At 36.9% G+C, this 20,611-nt stretch overlaps 1 protein-coding gene across 1 annotated transcript in view; it reads left to right on the plus strand.

Annotated features, from left to right (window-relative positions):
* The window catches only part of NEMF (nuclear export mediator factor), an 87,932-nt gene that overhangs the window by 40,523 nt on the left and 26,798 nt on the right, over window positions 1-20,611 (plus strand). The window contains exons 16-23 of the mRNA XM_069091965.1: window positions 249-337; window positions 8,024-8,127; window positions 8,640-8,702; window positions 10,008-10,120; window positions 14,567-14,624; window positions 15,797-15,855; window positions 15,941-16,061; window positions 17,987-18,317. Coding sequence (XP_068948066.1) covers window positions 249-337; window positions 8,024-8,127; window positions 8,640-8,702; window positions 10,008-10,120; window positions 14,567-14,624; window positions 15,797-15,855; window positions 15,941-16,061; window positions 17,987-18,317 — 938 coding nt within the window. The remainder of the gene's footprint in view (window positions 1-248; window positions 338-8,023; window positions 8,128-8,639; window positions 8,703-10,007; window positions 10,121-14,566; window positions 14,625-15,796; window positions 15,856-15,940; window positions 16,062-17,986; window positions 18,318-20,611) is intronic.

The following is a 20,611-nucleotide window of genomic DNA, read 5'->3' on the forward strand; positions in this document are numbered from 1 at the left end:
CCTGTATTCTGGTCCTAGATTTGAGACCTATTAACTGGATGACTTTGGGTAAATTAATTTATTTCTCAAGATCCGAGTTTCTTTTTCTACAAAACAAGGTAGTGATAGTAGGTCTCCATAATCCATCCTGTACAGCTTTAAAATTCTATGATTCTTCGATTATAAGTTTCTTTCATTAATTATTACTTTTTACAATTAGCTCCTTTTTTGTAATTTACTGCTTCTAAAATGAATTTCTTCATGTATAGGCATTCAAATCAGCAGAAAAGAAAACAAAGCAAACCCTCAAAGAAGTTCAGATGGTTACCACCATTCAGAAAGCAAGGAAAGTGTATTGGTGAGTGAATTTCCTTTTTTTTTTTTTGCCTTTTGGAGGGCAGTTGAGGTTAAGTAACTTGGCCAAGATTACATGTCTAGTTTTTTTGTGTGGGTGTTAAGTGTCTGAGGCCAGAACTGAACTGAGGTCCTCCTGACACCAGGCTGGGGCTTTACTCTCTGCACCACCTAGCTGCCCCTACTTTGCATTTCTTAACTCATTTGGAGAATCATTTGCCACCAAATGAAGGAATTAAAATGATAAAAGAAACCAGTGAACATTTTCCTTTCTTTTAAAATTCCTTGGACCAGGGAATCTATTCTCCCTGTGAATGGTGCTAATTTACCATTTCACTTTTGAATCACTCTAAATTTTAGAAAGTTTTACCTTGCATTAAATAGAAACCTGCTTCTTCTACTCATTGTTCCTAATTCTGTCCCCTTGGGGCCTAGTAAAAAAAAGTCTGATACCATTTATTGGGCATTCTGCAGGGAGAATTCTCTTCTGTAGAGGTGACTGCTGAGGTCCCTTTTAGCTCTCACATTGTGTGAAGTGGTAATCCCTTTTCTAGTTGAAGACAGCTACTGTGTTCTATTCCCTCCAACACACCTAGACCCTGTAATTGATCCTTCTATTGCCTAACTTTAGGCCTCTCGTATCTTGGTCTGCTTTCTCTTGGCAGACTCTAGTTTGTCTGTGTTTTTCTTACTACATGTTATCTAGAACTGAAGTATAGTACAGTGAAAAGAGCAGTGTATTTGAGTCAATTATCTACATTATACCCCACCTCTGATGCAACCTGTGTGGCATTGGGCACATTACTTAAACCCTTTGGTCCTCACTTTCTTCATCTGTCAACTAGGGTTGGACTGCATAGAATAGGGAAGCAGAGCTAGGAACTAGTTCTTGTGGAAAATACTTAGGAATTTTCAATGGACTAAAAGGTGAATATGTCATAGCAGCCAAAAAAATTATTGCCATAAATTTCATTGAGAGGCACACCTAGCATCCAAAATGGAGAAAGTAAAAGGTTTGCTCAACTCCTACTTCATCAGACCTCACCTGGAGGAAGAGGTAGATTGAGAGCTGGAAGAACCATATAGTCATTCAATCAGAAATGTTTAACTTGGAGTTCATGAACTTGCATTTTTTACATTTACATATACACATAATTGTATTTCAGTATAATTTTTTTTTTAATAATCCTGTGTATTGGGGGCAGCTAGGTGGCGCAGTGAACAGAGCACTGGCCCTGGAGTCAGGAGGACCTGAGTTCAAATCCAGCCTCAGATACTTAACACTTACTAGCCATGTGACCTTGGGCAAGTCACTTAACCCCAATTGCCCTTCCAAAAAAGCAAAAAAAAAAATAATCCTGTGTGTTTTACTTGATGCCTTTAAGCATTATTCTTAAAAGAGCTCCAGAGACTTTGCCAGATTGTCAAGAGTGGACAAAGAAAAAAAAGCTCCTACCCTGAAACACTAAATCTGTGATCCCTTTTATCCTACTTCAGATGTATCCTGACCAGGGAGGAGTAGAATGGAACTGTCATTTTGAGTGCCATGTGTGCTGCCTCTCAGAAACTTTGGGCAGCATTAGTGTTTGTTTATTTACTGCTTTTTTTGAGTTTTTAGTGCACTGAAACTTCAACTTTTCTACAGAAACTGTTTCCTTGCCCTGCCTTCCCTATTCTATGAAGTCAATTTATCCAAATGTAGAACTTAATTTTTATGCCTATTTTATGAAATCTGATTTGATTTGACCCTTCTAGTTTGCTGAAATCTTTCTAGGTTGGGACTTTGTCATCTATTGTGTTAGCTGTTTCTTCCCAGCTTTGTGTCATGTATATATTTGAAAGCATATCATCTATGTTTTCATCTGAGACACTGATAAAAACGGTAGCATAAGGCTAAGGAGGGATCCCAGGCTCACTCCCATAAACAACTCCTTTCAAGTTAACATCATACTATTAATTTCTACTCTTTGTGTTCAGTAATTGTTACTGTTCAAAGTTACAAGAGAATATTTTTCTTTTTTTTCCTTTTTTTTCCTTTTTGGAGGGCAAGTGGGGTTAAATGACTTGCCCAAGGCTGGTGCTCTATTCACCGCCACCTAGCCGCCCCTGAGAATATTTTTCTCAAGTAGTTCAGAAGATGTTATAAAAACGATAACTCCCCCCCCAAAAAAAAACCCCGAAGATGATAACTGTGAAAAACAATAAAAAGACAACATATCAGAATTTTTGAAGTGTAGCTAAAGTAGTCTTCAGAAGAAAAATTATGTCCCAAAAGTATCCATTAACAAAGTAGAAAAAGAATTAGTGAACAGAATATACAATTTGAAAAGTTAGAAATCAACAAATAAAACATTTTGAAATAAGCACAAAAGAGGAAAACCATGAAAATTTGAGTAGAAGGTACTGATAGCTAGCATTTATATGGTGTTTTAATTAAAGGTTTGCAAAGTATTTTACATATATGGTCTCATTTTGATCTTCATAGTAACCATGTAAGGTAGTTACTATTTTTATCCCTACTTTGCAGATGAGATACATGAGACTCAGGAAAATTAAGTAAATGGACCATGGTTACACAGTTAATAATTGGAAATCAGAAGGTCTGTAAAACAGATTTTAAAAAACAGCAAAAAACCCTAAAAGCTGATTTCTTTGAAATGAGTAACATTATTGATAAATCTTTAGCCAATCGGATTAAAAAGCTGAAAAGAGGAAAATTAACAAGAAAAATGAACAAGGTGAAATGTTTCTTTGTAATCAACCTAAAATAAACACAGTACTATTTTGTACTCTGCCTTTCAGTCAATCGTTTGCAAAGATGTGATCTACAATATTTTTTTTATCAAGAATGTCATCAATATTTTTAAAAAAATTTTCATTTCCATTAAATGCAGTTTATTTTCTTTCCCATCTCCCTTCCCTTTCTTTCTCCCCCTCATTGAAAAAAAAAGGAAAACCAAACTGTTGTAAAAAAATATGCATAGTCAAGCAAAACAAATTCCCACATTTGCTCTGTCTAGAAATGTATGTCTCATGCATCTTGAAAGTTCTTTACCTTTCTGGTAGGTAGCAGCCTTCCTCATCAGTCTTATGGAATCTAGTTAAGTGTTGCATTGATCAGAGCTCTTAAATCTTTCAGAGTTTGCCTTTATTCTGTTGTCGCTACTGCATAACTATTCTACTGGTTGTGCTTACTTTACAGCTGTTCATACCAGTTTTCCCAGCTTTCTATTCTAAAATTGTCCTTTTAATAATTTCGTACAATATAATAGTATTCCATTACATTCCTTTTTTTTTTTTTAAAGCAATTGGGGTTAAATAACTTCAAGGTTACACGGCCAGTTATTTTGTGTGATTGCCAAGTATCTGAGGCTGGAACCAATCCCGGGTCTCCCGACGCTAGGGCCAGCGCTCTTACTCACTGTGCCACCTGGCCGCCCCTCCATTACATTCTTTTTTTTTTCAACCTCTGTTTTGCGCTCTGGCACTAAAACATCAGGGCAGTTTTCTTTGAGAACTTCCTGGAGGATGATTTCTAGGTTCTTATTTTGGTCATGGCTTTCAGGTAGTCCAGTAATTTTTAAATTATCTCTCCTGGATCTGTTTTCCTGGTCAGTGGTTTTTCCCATGAGATGTTTCACATTGCCTTCTATTCTTTCATTTGTTTGGATCTGTTTAACAGCATCTTGATTTCTCATAAAGTCATTAGCTTCCATTTGCTCCAATCTAATTCTGAAGCAATGATTCTCCTCATTGAGCTTTTGAGATTCTTTTTCCATCTGGCAAATTCGGCTTTTTAAGGCATTCTTCTCCTCATTGCCTTTTTGAGCCTCCTTTGCCATTTGAGTCAGTCTGTTTTTTAAGGTGTTATTTTCCTCAGTCAGGCTGTTGACTCTCATTTCTTAATTTTCTTGCATTGTTCTCATTTCTCTTCCCAATTTTTCCTCCACTTCTCTTATCTTCTTCTTAAGGTCCTCTATGGCCTGTAACCAGCTTGTATTTTCCTTTGAAGCTTTGGTGCAGGAGTTCTGACTTCACTGTCTTCCTCTTGTTCCATGCTTTGCTCCTTTTTGTCCCCAAAACAGGAGTGTAATGTTGGAATCTTCTGTCTGCTTTGTTTCCTTTGCCTGCTTATTTTGCCACTCAATTACTTGACTTTGGGGCTTTTTGCCACAGTAGGACTCTGCCACCAGACAGGGGAGCTTTCGTCCCAAATGCTGGGATTTTCTCAGCTGCCAGAGGTATTAGATGGGTGCCCTGTCTGAGGTCTCCACATGCTCTGGCAAGCTGGTCACACACCCCAGGACTTCCACCCTAGACTGCAATCCAGATCCAAGCAGGTTAAAGCAAGAGCGATTACCCCTCAGACTGGTGCTTGTTCTCCCTACACTCTGCAGGCCAGGAGCTGAAGCTGCAACGTGGCACTGGCTGGCTGTGCCAGCATCTCAGTGGCTTCTCACCCCGGGGGTAAAAGCCATGTACTCCCACTTACTGGTCCCAAAGTCCAGACTTCACTGGCCTCTTACTTTGTCCTTTGTGTCTATGTGTTGATAAATCTAGAAACTGCCACTGCTGCTGCTGATCTGGAGTCCCTCTGGCAGGTGGCTGGTCAGGCCTGCCCTGGGTCTAAAGCCTCACATGGGGCAGGGCTTGGCTCCCAGAGCGCTGTGCTGGATTCCTGCCGGCCTGCTGGCCTGTCCTCAGTGGGAGGTTAGCTTCTCTGTGTCATTTTGTGGGTTCTGTAGCTCCAAAGTTTGTTTAGAGTCCCCTTTTTACATGGATTGGGGAGGGTGGAAGCCGGAGCAGCAGGGAGGTCCCACTTCTACTCCGCCATCTTGGCTCCGCCCCTTTTGATTGTTTTCTAATTCTAATAAAACCAATAATAAACTACTGGCAACCTTAAGCCTGGAAAAAAAAAAAAAGAATACTTGAAAGTCCTCTGTTTCATTGAATGACCATATTTTCCCCTGTAGCATTAGTTTTGCTGGGTAGGTGATTCTTGGTTTTAATCCTAACTCCTTTGACCTCCAGAATATCATATTCCAGGCCCTTTAGTCCCTTAATGTGGAAGCTGATAGGTCTTGTGCTATCCTTATTGCGTTTCCACAATACTCAAATTGTTTCTTCCTGACAGCTTGTCATATTTTCTCCTTGACCTGGGAACTCTGGAATGTGGCTATAATATTCCTAGGAGTTCTCTTTTTGGGATCTTTTTCAAGAGGCGATTTGTGAATTCTTTCCATTTCTATTTTGCCCTCTGGTTCTAGAATATCAGGGCAATTTTCCTTGAGAATCTCTTGAAGAATGCTTTCTAGGTTCTTCTTTTGATCATGGCTTTCAGGTGGTCTTTGGATCTGTTTTCTAGGTCAGTGGTTTTTCCAATGAGATATTTCACATTGCCTTCTATTTTTTTCATTTATTTGGATCTGTTCTTTAGTATCTTGATTTCTCATAAAGTCATTAGCTTACATTTGCTCTAGTCTAATTTTGAAGGAATTATTCTCTTAAGTGAGTTTTTGAAATTCCTTTTCCATCTGGCAAATTTAGCTTTTTAAGGCATTCTCCTCATTGGTTTTTGGGCCTCTTTCGCCATTTGAGTTAGTCTGTTTTTTAAGGTGTTATTTTCTTCAGTATTTTGGGGGGTATCTCCTTTAGCAGGCTGTTGACTTGATTTTCATGATTTTCTTGCATCATTCTCATTTCTCTTCCCAGTTTTCCTCTGCTCCTCTTACTTGATTTTCAGAATCCTTCTTGAGCTCCTCCATGGTCTGTAACCAATTCATTTTGGGGGGGAGGGGGAGAGCTTTTGATGCAGGAGTTCTGACTTCGTTGTCTTCCTCCTGTTCTATGCTTTGATCCTTTTTGTCCCCAAAAAAGGAATCGGTGGTCTGATTGTGTTTCCTCTGCTTGCTCATCTTGCCAGTCAATCATTTGACTTTTGAGCTCTTTGACTGGATAAAACTCTGCTTACAGAATGGAGAGAACTTTGTCCCAAATCGCTGGGGTTTTTGCAGCTGCTTGAGCTGTTAGGAAGTTCCCCTCTCTGCAGCCCGTAAAGCTCTGGCACACTGGCCACACACCCCAGGACCACCACCGAGGACTGCGATCCAGATCCAAGTGGGTCAGAGCAAGAGAGATTACCTTCTGAATGGTCACTTGGTCCCCATATGATCTGCAGGCCAATAGTGCCATAGGCAGCCACATGGCATCAGCTGCAGCTGCTGTACCTCCGCCATTTCTTGCCCCAGGGACAGGGTCCAGACTGTGCTCTTCAGTCCCCCTCTTCCAACTGAGTTCCCCACTGACCTTTTACTTTCTCTTTGGTGTTTATGGGTTGAGAAGTCTGGAAACCACCACAGCTGCTGGTGATTCACTGTCCTAAAGTCTGCTCTGGCCACCATTGGTCTTGGCCAGAACCATGTGGGACTGTGCTTGCCTCCTAGCATGGTGCAATAGACCCCTCCTACCAGCCTACCAGGCTGCCATCAGTGGGATATTTGTTTCTCTCTGTCACTTTGTAGGTTCTGTATCTCTAAAATTTGTTTAAAGTCATATTTTACAGGTATTGGACATGGTTGGAGCGAGAGTTGCACGGTGTTCCTGTTTTTACTCTGCCATCTTGACTCTGCCCCTATTGAATAATCTTATACCATAATTTGTTTAGCCATTCCCTAATTGATGGACACCCCTTCCTTCTTCATTTCCATACCTATGCCCCTACAAAAAGAATTGCTATAAACATTTTTGTACACATGTGTATTTTTCCTTTTTCTTTAATTTATTAGTGATGTTGTTGAGTCAAAGGATATGCACTATTTAGTGACTTTTTAGGTGTAACTCTAAACATTTTTTCAAAATGATTGGACCAATTCACTTTTCTATCAAGGTTTACAGTTTTCTAAATCACCTGTTTGGGAGTTGGAGGGGCATTTAGTAATCTCCATAATTTTTCCAAGCTTTTATCAGCCTCAGAATAAGAAAATCAGTTATTCTCCTGAGTTGGGGCATAGCCTATCCAGCTCCTCAATGAAAGATTGATATTTATATTTTATATGTTTTCCTAATAGTGCTAATGAAATATTTTTTGTACAGAATAGTCACTTAGCACATTACAGCAAATAGCTATATAGAAGCAGCTTTTTGCTATATGATTAATCATTTTTCTTCTTCTTTGACTTTGGATCTACCTTTTAGGGATGAGAGAATAATTCTTTTTATATTCTTTGTTGAAATTGCCAATTTAGGACAGGATAAAAAGATTTGTTATGTAGGTTTTTAAGCAGTGTATAAAAATGGTCACTTGAGACCATCAACTAGGGTTTTTTTTGATTTCTTCATGATGAAAATTATTTTGAAAAAGAGATTCAGGCAACTTGGGAATTTCGAAGATCTGTTTTTGTTGAGTTGTTTTTTAGTTCTGTCTGATTCTTCATGACCCTATTTGAGGTTTTGTTGGCAAAGATACTTGAATAGTTTGCCATTTCTGTGTCCAGCTCATTTTACCGATGAAGAAACTGAAGTAGACAGGGTTAAGTGACTTGCCCAGGGCCACACAGCCAATGTTTGAGACTAGGAAGATGAGTCTTCCTGATTCTAGGCCCAGCTTGCTCTGTATGGTACTACCTTGCTGCCCAAAGATCTTATAGGGAAATAGAAAAAAAATACACTAATTTTTTTTCTAATTTGACAGGTTTGAGAAGTTTTTATGGTTTATTAGCTCTGAGAACTATCTCATAATAGGTGGAAGAGACCAACAACAAAATGAAATGATTGTGAAGAGATATTTGACACCAGGTTTGTAAAATCCATGTTAAAGTTTTGAAGTTTTTAAAATCTTGACGATAAAACCTTTTTTCTTCATCTTGTGTTCTTTTTGAATATCAAATTGGTAAAATCAAAACAAAACACCTTATAGGATTTAGAGGTGAAAGGAAGCCTAGAGTGTATCTGGTCCAAGCCTGTCATGAGGAAAACTAAAGCCAGTAAAGGTTAAATGACTTGTTCAGGATCTTTTTGAGACCAGATAACAAAAGACGGGATCTCTGGACCAGATAGAAAAAGTTTGTTTTACTAGTCGCACTGACTAAGGGAATATCTGATTCTTTGTATTAGCAAAATCAGTCAGTCTCCCAAAGTCCTCATAATCTGGTTGCCAGTGACAAACTTACTGAGATTTATTCTAATTAGTTTCCTAAAGGAAAAATCATGATTTTATTCAATTTTTCAGTGCTGAAATTTGGAGCAGTCTCTTTATACTTAGAACTTATGTGAATTGTGATAGATGTTCCTTTTTTATTTTTTTAAAGGAGATATTTACGTTCATGCTGATCTTCATGGTGCAACAAGCTGTGTGATTAAGAATCCAACGGGTAACACTTTAGATCTCTTTTAAGAAGATAAATGCTAACTCTGATTTACAGAAGTTTCATATAATAAAGATTATATTATTATATTCTGTTTTTTATTTCCTCTGTGTCTTGGAAAAGCTAAACTCTCTATTGTCTGGGACCAAGCATCATGCATCTTCAGCTTCATCCCTGTCATTTTCTGCCCTGCCAGGCTTGCCACTATTGTTCCACCATCCAAACAGGATTATCAGAATCCATGCCTGCATGTAGCCAATCATCTCTGCTTTGCTCTCTCTTAGACCATGTAGACTCATTTTGACAGTAGCCATTTTTTGGCCCTACTTATAAATACTTTCTCCTCTCTCCTTACCCTCTTTCCAGCCTTCCACCTAATCCTTTGAGAACTGAAATCAAATTACCACTACCATTGCCTCTGAAAAAAGGTGTTTTAATGGACTGTCCTCTTGTTCCACTCCCTATCTTTGTTACTTTTTAGACCATAATTTCTTTCCCTAACCTCTTCTTTCCCATATGTGTTATCTTTCCCACATGAGCTCTGTAAGTGTGGGGACTATGTCATTTTTGTATTTATATCGTCATATGGTATGCACTTAGTAAATGCTTTTAATTCATTCATTAATGCTCTCATTTTATTTTGATGAATCTAGAATTTTTCCCATTAATGTTTCTAGGGCATAAGACTTAGAAAAAGTACAAAGTTATGATTTTGTTTTTCCGGATTAATTCCCAGAATTCAGTTGGAGTCGCCATGTGCGGCAGGGGAACACATTGCTGTATCAGTGGTTATCAGGGTGTCATTTTTATTCTTATAAGTAAAAGAATTTTTTTTACTTCAAATGCTAAAAAAATAGTATTTTTATATACACGGTAGAACAAAAAAAGGATAATTCTATATGAACCATGAATCTCTGTTTCATAGCACTTATTTTTATTGAAAGTATGTAATTCCACATATTACTTTCAAAGCTGTAGTATTGTCTGTGCTTCCTTCTGAGCTATCTTCTGTTCTGTGCATTTGAAAAAAAAAGTTTCAATGGCCCTTTTTGTTTCTGGCATCAGTATTGCTATTTCTCACCTGACCCCACCACAACCCCAATTAAATGGCCCTGTTTTAAAGCCCTTACTAGATGAATGTTTTAATTGCAAAACATTTTGAGATATAGAAATAAAAGCACCATTAATGTTCATATCCCTTTTTAAAGTACTTATGGTATATTTCACAAGAAGTGAGTTGATTTTATTATCCTAGTATCTGAAAAAAATGCACATTTAGGTAGCTCAACAGTTGTGACATTATTGTTGTAGGAGAGCCAATCCCCCCACGGACTTTAACGGAAGCTGGTACGATGGCATTGTGTTACAGTGCTGCTTGGGACGCTCGAGTTATTACCAGTGCTTGGTGGGTGTATCATCATCAGGTAACAGGAGCTTCTGCTTCTCCTTAAAATTAAAAATTAGTATATGTAAGTAATATGAGCATAAGTATGTCAATAACCAAAACTAAATTCAGGGAGAATAATATTGAAAAATAGAATACCTGAACTGTTGGGCATCATCACAATCCATTTCTTACTGGATAGAGTCCTTCCTTGACATAGAATCAAAGTTAATGATCTTTTATTTGATCATACTATATGTATAGTCTCAAAATTGGGACAGCTAAGTGGTGCAGTGGAAAGAGAGCTGGACTTAGAGTCAGGAAGATCTCAGTGCAAATCCTGTCTCAGACATTTACTAGCTGTGTGCTCCTGGCGAAGTCATTTAATCTTATAGCCTTGGTTTTCCTTTTCTGAGAAATTGTAACATTAATAGCACCTCCCTTACAGGGTAAATTAAATGAAGTAATATTTGTAAAGTACTTTGTGAAATATAAAGTATTATATACAATTGCCTGAAATATACAATAAATGTCAAATGTTTAAAAATCATTGTGGGGGGAGGACGGGGGCTAGGTGGCACAGTGAATAGAGCACCGGCCCTGGAGTTAGGAGGACCCGAGTTCAAATGTGGCCTCAGACACTTACTACTTAGTAGCCATGTGACCTTGGACAAGTAACTTAACCCCAATTGCCCTACCTTCCTCCCTCCAAAAAGCAAAAAAAAAAAAAGAGAATCATTAGGGGAAGTATATATATATGTATATATATTTTATATGTATATATGTGTGTGTAGAGTATATATTATATGAGTCATTCCCCAGTTGATAAATGGTCAAAGGATATAGACAGGCAGTTTTCTGATGTAGAAATCAAAACAATTTATGATTATATGAAAAAATGCTCTAAATCATTGATTAAAGAAATGTAAATTAAAACAACCTTGAGGTAACACTTTATATCAGATTGGCCAAAATTATTGAAGGGGAAAGTGACAGATGTTGGAAGAGATGTGGAAAAATTGAGACCCTGATTCACTGTTGGTAGAACTGTGAACTGATTCAACCATTTCAGAGAGCAATCTGGCATTATGTCCAAAGAGTTATTGAACTACCTATACCCATTGACCCAGCAATACCACTGCTAGGTCTTTTTCCAAAGATGAGTAAAGAAAAAGGAAAAGAACCTGTGTGTCTTAAAATATTTATAGCAGCTCTCTTTGTGGTGGCAAAGAACTGCAAATTGCGGGGATTCCTATAATTGGGGAAAGCTGAACAAGTTGTCTTACATGATTGTGATGGAATACTGCCATGCTATAAGAAATTATAAGTTTGATGGTCTTAGAAAAAAATGTATAGACTTGCAAGAAGTAAAGAAGAGCAAAATGATCAGAGCCAAAAGAGTATTGTATACATTAACAGCAATATTGCTTTTCAAAATTTAATTAATTAATTAAGTTAGTTATTGCTTTTTGGAGGGCAATTGGGGTTGAGTGACTTGCCCAAGGTCACACAGCTAGTTTTTGTGTTAAGTGTCTAAGGCCGGATTTGAACTCAGGTCCTCCTGACTCCAAGGCCAGTGCTCTATTCACTGGGCCACCTAGCTGCCCTAATAATTTATATTTAAATTATAACACTCAGTTCCACAAGCTTTTGCATTCCAAATTTTCTTCCCCCCTCACCCCCTTTTGAAGATAGTTTTCAGTCTGATATAGGCACTACATATACATTTAAATGAAATATATTTTTACATTAGTCATGTTGCAAAGAAGAATTATAATCAATGAAATGAACCACAAGAAAGAAGAAACATAAAAAAAACAAAAAACAGAGAGCAAATAGTATGCTTCGATCTGCATTCATAATCTGTGTTTCTTTCTCTGAATGGGGATAGCATTTTCCATCATGAGCCTTTTGGAGTTGTCTTAGAACCTTGCAATGCTGAGAAGAGCCAAGTCTATCAAAGTTAGTCATCGCACATTGTAACTGTGTACAATGTTCTGCTCCCCTCACTCAGCATCAGTTCATATAAGTCTTTCCAGCTTTTTCTGAAGTCTGCCTGCTCATCATTTCTTATAGCATAGTAGTATTCCATTACATTCATAAACCACAACTTGTTCAGCCATTCCCCAATTGATCATCCCCTTAATTTACAGTCCTTTGCCACTAGAAAAAGAGCTGCTATGAATATTTTTATACATGTGGGTACTTTTCTCTTTTGTATGATCTCTTTGGGATATAGCCCTAGAAGTGATATTACTGGGTAAAAAAGGTATGCACAGTTTTATAACCTTTTGGTCATAGTTCCAAATTGCTCTCCAGAATGGTTGGATCAGTTTACAATTCCACCAACAATGCATTAGTGTTCTGATTTCCCCACATATTCTCCAGCAATTATAACTTCCCTGTTTTATCATGTTAGCCTTTATGGCAGAAGTGAAGTACCTAAGAGTTGTTTTGATTTGCATGTCTCTAATCAGCAGTGATTTAGAGCATTTTTTCATATGACTATAGATATCTTTAATTTCTTCCTCAGAAAACTGACTGTTCATATCCTTTGACCATTTATCAATTGTGGAATGACCTGTATTCTTATAAATTTGACTCAGTTCTCTATATATTTTAGAAATGAGGCCTTTATCAGAGACACTGGTTATAAAAATTCTTTCCTAGTTTTCTGCTTCCCTTCTAATCTTGGTTGCATTGGTTTTGTTCATACAAAAACTTTTCAATTTAATGTAATCAAAATTATCCATTTTGCATTTCATAATGTTCTCTCTCTTGTTTGGGCTTAAATTCTTCTATTCTCTGTAAATCTTATTCATAGAATCAGCCTTTATATGTAAATCATGTACCCATGGGGACTTTATTTTGGTATACAGCAATATTGTTTTAAGAACAACTTTGAGCAACTAAGTAATTTTTTACTATTATGAATATCCATATTAACTACAAAGGACCTATGAAGGATGGCACTATCTGCATACAGAGAAAAAACTGAAAAATAGCTGTATGTATAAAGTGATTTTATGTGCATGTATGTGTTACATATATACATATCTATCTATATATACACAAACATACATACATAAACATTTTTGTGTCTAATTATGGCCTTCTCTAGAGTGGTGGGGCAGGGAGGAAGGAAAGGAAAAAGGTTACATTATTTATTACATACTTAAAAGGAATAGCAAGTTGTATATGATAGATTTGCAATTTTATGTGCAACCTTTTTTTTTCTATTCTGCTATGTTATAGAAATACTTATTTCTTAAAATTTTTTTTAAAAGGCATAAAAGATATTAACAAGTATACATATGACTAATCCTACCTCAAATTTTACCTCTGACAATATGTATGTGCAATGATCAAGTCATTTAACCTCTTGTGGCCTCAGACAGCCATTCAAGACTTAAGGATGTGTGACTGGTAAAAGATTCTTGACACATTTTTTCCAGAAAAGGATCATTAGGAGAAGGTGGAGGGGAAGAGAATAAACATTTATATTATGCCTACTATGTGCCAGGCACTACATTATGTTTAATAGATATTATCCTCTTTGATCCTCACAACATCCCTGTAAGGTAGGTGCTATTATTTTCCCCATTTTGCAGTTGAGGAAAGTTAGGCTTACAGGTTAACTGATTTGCCCAGAGTCACATAGCTAGTAGTGTCTGAGGTAAAATTTGAACTTAGGTTTTATTGGCTCCAGGACCAACACAATATCCAGTGCAGTACCCACCGACTGCCTCAAATGCCATCATTAATGATGATCTAAATACTTTTGCAAAATAACTGAAAAGGTGTAACTGACAGGTACAATTATTAATATTGCTCACTTCAACTAGGTTATAGTATAGCCATTTTAATTATTGAAAACCCTATATTGTCATATACTAGTTACAGAAAATTAATTCTCTGTTAGAATATTCATATTTTCTACCTCAACTATTACAGTTTTGTAGTTATTTTTTGTATTAAATTTATAGTTCATTTATTTTTATAGAGAATTATTAATAGCCTAAGATTTAGAAAATATTCTCGTCACCCTTTCTTCCTTTCTTTCATATGCATGTTCAGCCACCAAATGACAATCTATCTTTGTGTTCAGTATTTTTGATAACTAAAAGTAAAATTAAAAATAAGGTTCTTGAGTTGAAGTTGACACAGTCGATAGAGCACTGGACTTGGAGTCAGAAAGATGTAAGATTAAATATGGCCCAAGTCACTTACCAGCTATGTGATCCTGGCAAGTCACTTAATCTCTGTCTGCCTTAGTTTTCTCAACTGTAAAATGGGGACAAAAATAGCATTCAACAAAGGGTTGTGAGGATCAAATGAGAAAATAATTGTAAGGGGTTTAGCACAGTGACTGACACATAGGAGGTGTTCAATAAATGCTTGTTCCCATTCACTCCCCTTCAAGATTAAGTTTTGAAGTCATTCACTCAATCATTTTGATGTTAATTGAATCTAATGTTACTTTCAGGTATCTAAAACAGCGCCAACTGGAGAATATTTGACAACAGGAAGCTTTATGATAAGAGGTAAGGACTTAATGATATCAGTCTCCTCATTTCTACTTATTGGTTGTAGAGGGCATACATGTTATAGGAATCTATTTAACGGTATTTCAATAACATTGAGTAGGGACTGAATGCCACCGTATTTTGAACGATCTTTGTTGTAAATGGGGACAGTTTTGTCACTTTGAGGAGAAGATTTATTGTCTTCAAATCCATTTATGATTTTATGTGGTCCAGTGTAGCAGCAAGCACCCCAGGCGTCCTCAGGGTGGCTGCCCATACAGGTTCTTGGATCTGCTTTGTTAAAGGAAAGCAACTCAAAATGGGTTAACAAGCTTACTTTAATCAGTCAGACATATGTCGTTTACCTTGTTCAGGAGAAAAGGTCAGCACCCTGAACTTCAAAGTATACAGGCAGAATTATCAAGACAGAAACAGATCAAGTAGACAGATTTCCAAACTGTCCAACTGTTACATCCATACCCAGTCAACATCTGGGTTTCCACATCTGGGTTTTTCAAAGCCAGGGGGGCCCTGGACAACGGCTTCCCAGAATACAGATCAAATCACAGAACACTTCTCAAAGTTAGCCCCCAAAACAAAGCTACACATCAGGGCTTATATAGCCTTCTCCTGGCTCAGAGAATGTGACAACCTTATTGACCCACTGGCCAATCAAAAAGTATCTACTGAAAAACAAGCCTCCCACCTCAGGCTTCAGGTGCACTTTAGCCTAGGGGCAGGGAAGATCTTCCAAATTTGCATTCCCATTACATCCAGTTGGTCTAATATGGCTATGTGGCATGAAGTTACAATAGAAGAGACTGATGAAAGCACATTCATCTTTTTAAGATGTGATATGTAGGGGTGGCCAGGTGGCGCAGCAAGTAAGAGCACTGGCTCCAGTGTCGGGACGACCTGGGATCGAATCTGGGCTCAGATACTCAGCACCACACACAGAAATAACTGGCCGTGTAACCTTGAGCAAGTTACTTTACCCCAATTGCTTTAAAAAAAAAAAATATGTGATATCTAAAACTGGGGACAACCATGTACATCTACTGCCCACTAACTGTTCATTATACATAATATAGATATCTTGAATAGCATATATTTCTGCATAATTTGTCATGTAGTGGAATATGGGAAGCTGATAATTTTGTATATTTTGACATAGAAATTATCTTTTTTAGGAAAGAAGAATTTTCTTCCTCCCTCATATCTTATGATGGGGTTTAGTTTCTTGTTTAAGGTACTCTTCATTTCCCTAGTTATTTTTTCTTCTATTTCATTAGAAACTTAGACAAAAATCACTCAAGTGAAAATTGATTCTCTAGGTAGATGAACCATGTGTTTGGAGACATCGAGGAGAACGGAAAGTCAGAATTCAAGATGAAGATTTGGAGACAGTGTCTAGCAGCACTAGTAAGCTAGTTTCAGAAGAAATGGAGTCACCAGGTATTCATGGATTTTATTAAATTTGATAACTAGTGGTTGTTAATTTCAATAAATTTCTAAAAACATTTTTTTTTCCTTTTTTGGAGGGCAATTGCTGTTAAGTAATTTACCCAAGGTTACACGGCTAGTTTTTTTGTGTGGGTGTTAAGTGCCTGAGGCCAGAACTGAACTCGGGTCCTCCTGACCCCGGGGCTGGGGCTTTACTCACTGCACCACCTAGTAGCCCCCTAAAAACATATTTTAATTAAAAGAATGAATTTCATTTAGTATAATTTGAACAGATATGTTTGTTTTCCTAGATTGTTAACTATTCTGAATTTTGGTTTCCTTTTGTCTTTATAGCTACAGTGCCTTGCACATAGTAGGTAGGCATTTAATGTTTGTCATTCTCAAACTAGAAACTGTTTACTTCAGACTATAACTAAAGCTAATATTTATAGTAGATTTGATTATCTGCTAAAATAGTAAAAAAAATTAATTTGAGCAAAAGTAGAATAAAAGATTTCACAAAGATAATTTAGAAATATGTCAAATTAGTACTTAATTTTGTGCCTAAGAATTATAAATGATGCACAGTTGAATTTTCAGTAAGTGTAGTTTATTATTGTAGAGTCTGTGTTGTAAATTGGTTGGAGTGTTGGGTTTAGAATCAAGAAGACTTTGGTTCAAATTCCATTTCTTACAGTTAGTAGCTTTGTTGCCCTAGGCAAGTTCATTTACCCCTATGGGCCACCAGCACTCCATAGGACTTTTGTACTAAGTCACTCATAGTGAATTGTGATCTGCATTGGTAGAGACCTCACCTTCTCTAGTTCCCTATGTTGAGGAAATTGTGTATCCTTTTGGGATTTTGACTTGGGATTTATTTGCCCTATGTTAAGTGGTATTTTGTTAATTAAAACAAATTAGTTTGATTCCCTTTAGATAAGATTTTTTAAAAATAAATAAATTTATTTTTAGTTTTCAGCATTCACTTCTATAAGTTTTAAATTTTCTCCACCTCCCTCCATTCCTCCCTTCCCATTACAGCATGCAGTCTGGTATAGGCTCTAATATACATTTTAGATAAGATTTGCATAAGAAATGTACAAAAAATATGAGAAACTATGGTGTAGTAGGCAAACAGGCCTCAGAGCCAGGAAGAGCTGAGTTCAAATCCACCCTCACTGGCTTTGTGGTCCTGGACAAGTCCTTTAACCTTTCAGTACCCCAAGTAACTCTTTGCTTTTCTGATGTATTTTGGTAGAAGGAGTTACCTTAGTTGAATATTCCCATTCCTGTTGCATCACACATCCTATTCCTGTGATTCCTCCCTTTCTCCTTTCATTATTCTACCAGGCTGTCCCTTGGCTTTCTAAAGGGCATTTTTGTAGTTATTCTCTAACCCTGAGTAGTAATTTTGTATTACTTCATTTGGTTCAGCAATGTAGAAACTACAAAAGTAAACATATATATTCCTTTATTTGTTTTGTTCTTATTTTATGAAAATAATAAATAGAAGTTGAGTCATATACTAGAAATTGCATGAAACTGCCCACAGTCAGATGATCATTGAGCCTTTGAAGTGGTAGCCTGAGTCTTCTGCCCGCAGAGCCGGAAAGCATTTTTTAGTTAGCTTCCTGTTCCTCAAAACTTCAGGAATCAATGTTATTTAATGATGTTGAAACCCACTTCTTTTTAAGAGAGAGGTAGGTGGTGGACTACAGGTGTGTAGTGTGGCATTTGCTTACAGATATGGCCACTATGTCTTAATGGTTTTGCTTAAATGATCTTTATTTTAAGGGAAGTCTCAATTGGGGGAGCAGGTTAAAGGGAAACGGTTTGTATGAAAACAAAAGTTACCAGTAGAACTGGAAAAAAAAATACTTGTCCTGGCTTCTTTATCCAGTCTACTTTATACTTTAAATTTCATTATTCTGATGCAGATGATCATGATAGCAGCAATGGAGAAGATCAAGAAGAGACTTTTGAAAGTCTAGACAAAAGGGAAGTAAGTTCTCAAATGGATCAAGAGGTCATTAACATTCAAAATGATAAAAACAGGCTGAAAGAAGGATCAGTAAAAGAAGAGAGTTCAGATGATGACGATGATGATGTTGATGGTGGTGAAGACTGTGGTGACAATGAGGATGACAAGGAATCTCAAGGAAGGATGAAAACAGGTCAGGAGACAGCAAATAAAGGGAAAGATGAATCTGAACTGTCATTAAATTACCCAGATACTACAATTGATCTATCTCACCTTCAATCCCAAAGGTAATTAATAAGGCTAAGTGGAGAATGTGAAGTTTTATGTAGTAAATTAGGGCTGATGATAATTCCTTGTTTGTTTTTTAAAATAAGTTTTAATTGATGTCATTTGTTTTTTATATTATCATATTGTTCCCCAGTATCCTTCCCTCACCTTCCCAGAGAACCATGCTGTATAACAATTAGTATTTTTTTTTTAAGCAATTGGGGTTAAGTAATTTGCTCAAGGTTACACAGCCAGTTATTTCTGGGTGTGGTGCTGAGTGTTTGAGCCCGGGATTCGATCTCCAGGTCATCCTGACACTGGAGCTGGTGCTCTTACTCGCTGAGCCACCTGGCTGCCCCTAAGCAATTGGGGTTAAGTAACTTGCTCAAGGTTACACGGCCAGGTGTTTCTGGGTGGTTGCTAAGTGTCTGAGCCCAGGATTCGATCTCCAGGTCATCCTGACACTGGAGCTGGTGCTCTTACTCGCTGTGCTACCTGGCCACCCCAATTACTATTTTTTTTAAGAGGAAAAAATGAGCACAATTGGTTGGTACATTGAACATGTCTGAAAAAGTATGTGTAGCATCTGTGGACCTCTCATTTCCATGAAGGGTAGGGGTGGATCTAAGTCTTCTTCTCATATGTGTTAATTCAAATCATATTTGATCTTTGTAATCTCGTTAAATTCACTTTTGATCCTTTTTTGATAGTTCTTTCCATTTATGCTGTCATAGTTATTATGTACATTGTTTTCTTGGTCCTGCTTCCTTCACTCTGTATCAGTTCATGTAAATCCATATTTTTCTGTATTCTTCTTATGTATAATATCTTACAGGACAGTAATATTCCATTATATTCATGTACCACAATTTGTAGTCTTTCCCCAATCAATGGACATCTACCTTGTTTCCAATTTTTTGCTATCACAAAAAGTGCTGCTCTTAATATTTTTGTGTATGTGGGAACTTTCTTCTTATTGATAGATTATAAGCCTAGTAATGGAGTCTCTGATTCAAAGGGTATGGACATCTTAGTCATTTTATTTTCATAATTCCACATTGATTTCCATAACAGTTATACCATTTCACAGGATAATTCTTTTTTTTTTTAATCTTTAAATTTTTTTTGGTATTTATTAATTAGTTTACTTTTAGTTTACAAGATTCATTACCACAGTTCCTTTTTTTCAGAGTTTCAGATTTTCTCTCCCTCCCCCCTCCACCCCAGCCCCTCCATGGCAGCATATAATCAAGTATAGCATCTGCAAATACTTTCACATTAGGCATTAGTAAGGTTATAAAGAAGGATTGTATCAGATGGCATGAAGAATGGGAAAGAGGAAACAAAACCAAACAAGAAAACAAAAAAGGGCAGGTAGTTTGCTTCAATCTGGTTTCAATCTCAGTTCTTTCTCTGGATGTAAACATCTCTCTCCATCATGAGTCTTGGGGTTGACTCATGACTCTGGATTGCTGAGAAGAGTCCAGTTTATCAAAGTTAGTTGTCGCACATATGTTGTGTCTGTAATTGTGTACAAATCCTCCTGGCTCTACTCTTCTCACTCAGCATCAGTTCGTATAAGCCTCTCCAGGTAAATATGAAGTACATCTGTTCCTTGTGTCTTATTGCACAATAGTATTCCATAACATACATATACCATAACTTGTTCAGCCATTACCCAATTAATGGGCACCCCCTTAATTTCCAGTTCTTTGCCACCACAAAAAGAGCTTCTATAAATATTTTTGTACATATGGGTCTTTTTCCTACTTCTGTGATATCTTTGGGATACAACCCTAGAAGTGGTATTGCTGGGTCAAAGGGTATAAAATTATTTATAGCCCTTTGGGCATAATTCCAGATTGCTCTGCAGAGAGGTTGGATCAGTTCACAACTCTACCAGCAATGCATTAGTGGTTCAATTTGCCCACATCCTCTCCAGCATTTGTCATTTTCCTGTTTTGTCATCTTAGCCAATCTGACTGGTGAGATGTGATACCTCAGAGTTGTTTTGATTTGCATTTCTCTAATCAATAGTGATTTACAGCATTTTTTCATATACTTATAAATATCCTTAATTTCTTCTTCTGTAAACTCCCTGTTCATATCCTTTGACCATTTATTGATTGGGGAATGACTTGTATTCTTACAGATTTGACTCAATTCTCTGTATATTTTAAAAATGAGTCCTTTATCAGTGACTTAGATTGTAAAAATTCTTTCCCAATTTTCCACTTCCCTTTTAATCCTGGTTACATTGGCTTTGTTTGTACAGAAGTTTTTCAATTTAATGTAATCAAAATTATCCATATTG

This window comes from Petaurus breviceps, unplaced genomic scaffold, assembly GCF_028583685.1.
Source record: "Petaurus breviceps papuanus isolate PSGF00001 unplaced genomic scaffold, PetGlider_PUasm1.0 189, whole genome shotgun sequence".
In the NCBI taxonomy this organism is placed as follows: domain Eukaryota; kingdom Metazoa; phylum Chordata; class Mammalia; order Diprotodontia; family Petauridae; genus Petaurus; species Petaurus breviceps.